At 39.7% G+C, this 4,690-nt stretch overlaps 1 protein-coding gene across 1 annotated transcript; it reads right to left on the reverse strand.

Moving 5' to 3' along the window:
* Nucleotides 1–2,851: 2,851 nt before the first annotated feature.
* LOC132864706 (protein FAM181B) lies at nt 2,852–3,966 on the reverse strand. Its single transcript, XM_060898122.1, has one exon. It carries the CDS (start codon nt 3,818–3,820, stop codon nt 2,852–2,854), a length of 969 nt encoding a protein of 322 aa, XP_060754105.1. The 5' UTR covers nt 3,821–3,966.
* Nucleotides 3,967–4,690: the final 724 nt, after the last annotated feature.

A 4,690-nucleotide genomic window follows, 5' to 3' on the forward strand; every position in this document is an offset into this window, starting at 1 on the left:
AGTCAGTCTGGATCAGGGTGACTGTTAAATTACATAAATGTACAATATTCAGGTAAAAAAAAATGTGTTCAGTTTGGAATTATTTCAGGCCATAAGTGTTTTAAAGCAGCAGATATTTTTCTGTTCTGTCCTGGTTATACAGCTATATGAAATATTACATCTTCAATGACTAGGACCAGTTAAAAGTAGACGGCCTTTCGATTTCATAAAATCGGTGAAATTTAGTTCCCTCTGAAATTTGGTCATTGTGATATATGTTTATTTCTGTAATCTCATCTCATCTCATTATCTCTAGCCACTTGATCCTGTTTTACAGGGTTGCAGGCAAGCTGGAGCCTATCCCAGCTGACTACGGGCGAAAGGCGGGGTACACCCTAGACAAGTCGCCAGGTCATCACAGGGCTGACACACAGACACAGACAACCATTCACACTCACATTCACACCTACGGTCAATTTAGAGTCACCAATTAACCTGTCAATCAAGCATGTCTTTGGACTGTGGGGGAAACCGGAGCACCCAGAGGAAACCCACGCAGACACGGGGAGAACATGCAAATTACACACAGAAAGGCCCTCGCCGGCCATGGGGCTCGAACCCGGACCTTCTTGCTGTGAGGCGACAGCGCTAACCACTACACCACCATGCCGCCATTTCTGTAATATCTTTAAAAAAAACAAGGCCATTCTGTGGCTGGGAAGTTATTTAATTTGAGGGGATTCCTAAGCAAATAATGTGCATGAAATCACTCGCTTCACGCAGTCAAGCAGGCAGAGGAAGTCCGTGTGCGCATTCACAGGTTTACCTTGACCGTGCACTGACACAGTTACATCATTCTGTCGCTAAACAAACAGCTGATCAAACTGAGGTGCTCGCTGACCTCCGATATTTATTATTTTAGTCCTGCGTTTCCTTTCCTTCGCAACATAACATCTTTTCTTCTCGCTTTCCGTTACTGTAGTCGGTCTTTCACGTTTCATTCGCATGCTCACGTCCTCCATTTTTCTCTCCTGTTTCAAATTTGTATCCCACAATGCCTTGCGTGAATGGAGAAGGCCCACCATGTGATGCATGACATAGCCTCTTGTATTGCATCATCGTGAAGCAAGAAAAAAATAGCGGCGAATTTAGGGCCCCGTAGCCCTAAATTCATTAATTATTCTGTTTATTAAAAAAAAGAAGAAAATTGGAAGTCTGTGATTCAAATTCAGGCGCTTTCGGTTCACTGAACAAAAATAATTGGGTGTCAGGGAAAATTCTTTTTATTACCTACGCTTGAAAAATCTCAAAGGCAGTACAGCTTTAAGAAAAAATACTCTAGGAGTTATTAACTGTTGTTCATCAGATTTGGCCATGCTTGTAAATAATCAAATTCTTCATGTTGTATTTATCTACATTCATTAACTTTCAAAACCTAGAATACAGAATTATAGTTTCAGACTAAACAGGAAATGTAATGAAATATTTGCTCTATTATGAACTCACTGAGCCTGTAGAGGGAGCTATATGTTGATGAAAGTTTCAGATGTGGACTCTGCAGTTCTTACTTGAACATTCACCAGTAGCCACAAAGTAAAATCAGAGGAAAGAGGGATTATGAGAGAAATAAAGACCAGCTTTATTGTGCCTTATTACATTCTGAACAAGCAGAATTTTTACACTTTCTTCACTTTACTGTCACTTCTACAAACATTTTGCTCCTACTGCTCACGTCTGGTGAAGTGAAATAGAGCAAGAGAGCAGTCAAGTGTAAGAAACTAAAACACAATCCTTTAACTACTTGAATGTTGATTCTGTTAACAGTTTGAGGTTGTTTACAATAAACCAAGTTGTCAGTGCTTTCAACAGTTTATATGTTCCAAATACATTCAAGGCACCTGCCATATAAAGAACTATATCACTATATTTCACTACCCATTAAAATTTGTTAATTTTGGACTCACTGTTTTCTACTGGAAATTGAAATATCCAATATCTACTCTCATTTTCTATCCTAACCCAAAGTTAGACTGTAGTGATAATCCAAGATCCACTGTGTAGTCCCTGTCTATGAAGCTTTCTTTCCACTGTTTAGTCATGATTTTTCTTTTATGCCAAATTTAAAGGAACATATACTCCACATACAACATTCTCTTATTAATATAAACTCAGTACTGAAGAAAGCCAAGAGCACATGCTATTAAGCAGCCTTTTATATAAAACAGTACAATCTACTGCTGACAGGTTTTTATGAGGAAGACACAAGGATGCCAAGCATCTTTCTGAATATGAAAGCGCCAAATTGCTCTATAAAATATGACTTTATTTCCATATTTGAAAATGAAAAACTGAATTTTCTAATCACAGTTCCTGTAGTATTTATTTCCTCTCAATTACAATAGTTAATATTGATGGGAAATTGCTCTTTTCTTTTCTTTACTTTTCCTTTCTTTACAGACTATATGATAATAGTTATTTTTCAATAATATGGAAACAAGTGAAATAGCACCCTGAGATAATATTTTGAAAGCAATCCCTCACCCTATCCATGGTGACTTCATCTCTGTGAAAAAGCATATTAACACACGTTTTAAAAATTATTCATGAATTCCTGCACCAATATCATATATAAGGGGTGACATAACTTCCAAATCCTATTGAACATTAAGCTTTTAGAGACTGTTGTAAAAATCCCTGACATCAAGCAAGCAGCAAGATTATCTGTCTGCACAGTCTGAGCTAAACATTTCACTAAATAAGCTGGTCCAAAATGTTCCTTCTGATTAATTATCTTATAGATGCATAGTTAAAATTGCTTGGTTGCAACCTTTGTTCAAAAATGTTCTTCCAAAAAGTGAAAATGCTGCTTCACTTAAAGAGATGGAAAACTACCTCGACTGTATCCACTAGCCAGATCATATGAGACCTGAGAAACAGAGCAGTCTGTAAAGAAGTTTTGGAAGTTCAGCGAACATGTAGAGTTTTGCTCCAGAGGCACTGGGCAAGATGAGTCTGTGTTCCCATAAAGAGATGACTGCCCTGGATCTGTCTTTATGTCCCCTGTTTTTTTGGACACCCCACTATTTGTGGCCCATGGTTCTGCATACAGAAAACCACCTGTCAGCAAACTGTGGGAATCAAAAGAGATTGGTTCCAGTCCTGTGGTTCCCTGTTGTTGGACCCTGTTAGGCATAGTATGGAAGAGCTCCTGCTCAGAGACCATGTTGCTGTAGTCAGGCCCCAGGAGCTCAAAGAACTCTGTTGCATCTGGATTTCCCCGCTCAAGATCTTTGAGGGACATTCCAGAAGTGGACGTAACTCTGGCATTGTTGGCTGGCTCTGTGAAGAAAGATGGCGGCAGGTTTCGATGTCGCAGTGGAGGCTTTTTTGTTTTCTCCCCTCGCAAATCCTTGGCATGATTGAAGAGAGCAGCCAGACTTTTGCTCTGCAGGTTGGCCTGAGCTCCATCCCGCTTCGGTGTTTTGTTCTGGATGATGCTAGTTGGAGTTGGCGTAGAGTCATGACTTTTGCAAGCCTCCTGTTGTGCTCCATTCCCCAGCCCTATGATTCCTGTGCATCTTTTGATTTGTTTCTGTAGATACTTGCGATGGTTGACTTTCCTCTTGGACTTGACTGGCTTATCCAGGGCCAGTTTGATGTTACTGGAAGCAGAGTCAATGAAGCTGAGCAAGTCACTGGTTGCCTCCCTGAACTCACCCTCACAGTCCACTTCACCCAGGAATGCCCCATCCAGACCCTTCTCCACCTCATACTCCATAACTGAACCAGGGAAACAGAAATTTAGGAGCTGTGAGTTCATGATGGCAGCCTGAACAGCCATCTCCCTCTGAACCACATATAACACCCAAGATATCCACTCTTAATCACAAAAGTTCCTTAGATCATCATTAAAACAGTTTTTCAATCTATAGTTCCAGGGCATCTAACTATATGCTAACCCTTGGTCCTTATCCTGGGTGCACACAGTGTTTCTTTCTTACTCTAATGAAAGCAGGACTGGAAAACATACTTTGGGGGAAAGCAAGAAGATTTTTGGAGGCAGGGCCAATGATGTCAGGACATTAGGAGGGAGGGACAGAGGGACCCCGGGACTTAACTCTTTGCTCACGCCTGACCACCTGCAACTAAGAAGGATTTGTCCAAGGCATCCCACTGAGTAATAAGACAATAGCTACTTGTTCAACTATCCCAGGCAGTTTTCACTGTGTATGTGATCAGTACAATGTCATGACATTAAAGACAATAAAGGTTCACTAGTACTTTTAAATGTATTTAGACCTGTACAGTAACAACCATGAAGGCCTTTTATTTTCTTCTATATTTTTCTATGTGTAAAGAAAACAAATGTTAATTGTACAACGTGTATTAATTGCTTATTACAATTGCTTCAGGCTTGCTCATTAGGGATAAATTTGTGTGTTTAAAATTTATAGTTTTCTGTAAAGCTGCTTTGTGACAATGTCTATTCTTTAAAGCGCTATACAAATAAAATTGACTTGACTATTAATTGTGTAATATACAGGCATTTAGCCATATGCTGTACCTATTGCACATCATATTCTGAAGATTTCTTTCTTTTTTTTTTTTTTAATTTCCAGACTACAAGACAAGATGTATTGGTAAGTGTGTGTGTGTGTGTGTGTGTGTGTGTGTGTGTGTGTGTGTGTGTGTGTGTGTGTGTTGGGGGGGA

Source organism: Neoarius graeffei, chromosome 17, assembly GCF_027579695.1.
Source record: "Neoarius graeffei isolate fNeoGra1 chromosome 17, fNeoGra1.pri, whole genome shotgun sequence".
Taxonomy (NCBI): Eukaryota; Metazoa; Chordata; class Actinopteri; order Siluriformes; family Ariidae; genus Neoarius; species Neoarius graeffei.

Bases quoted from the DNA above. Each gene is read 5' to 3' on its own strand.
- LOC132864706 (XM_060898122.1), bottom strand. From the start codon at position 3,820: ATGGCTGTTCAGGCTGCCATCATGAACTCACAGCTCCTAAATTTCTGT.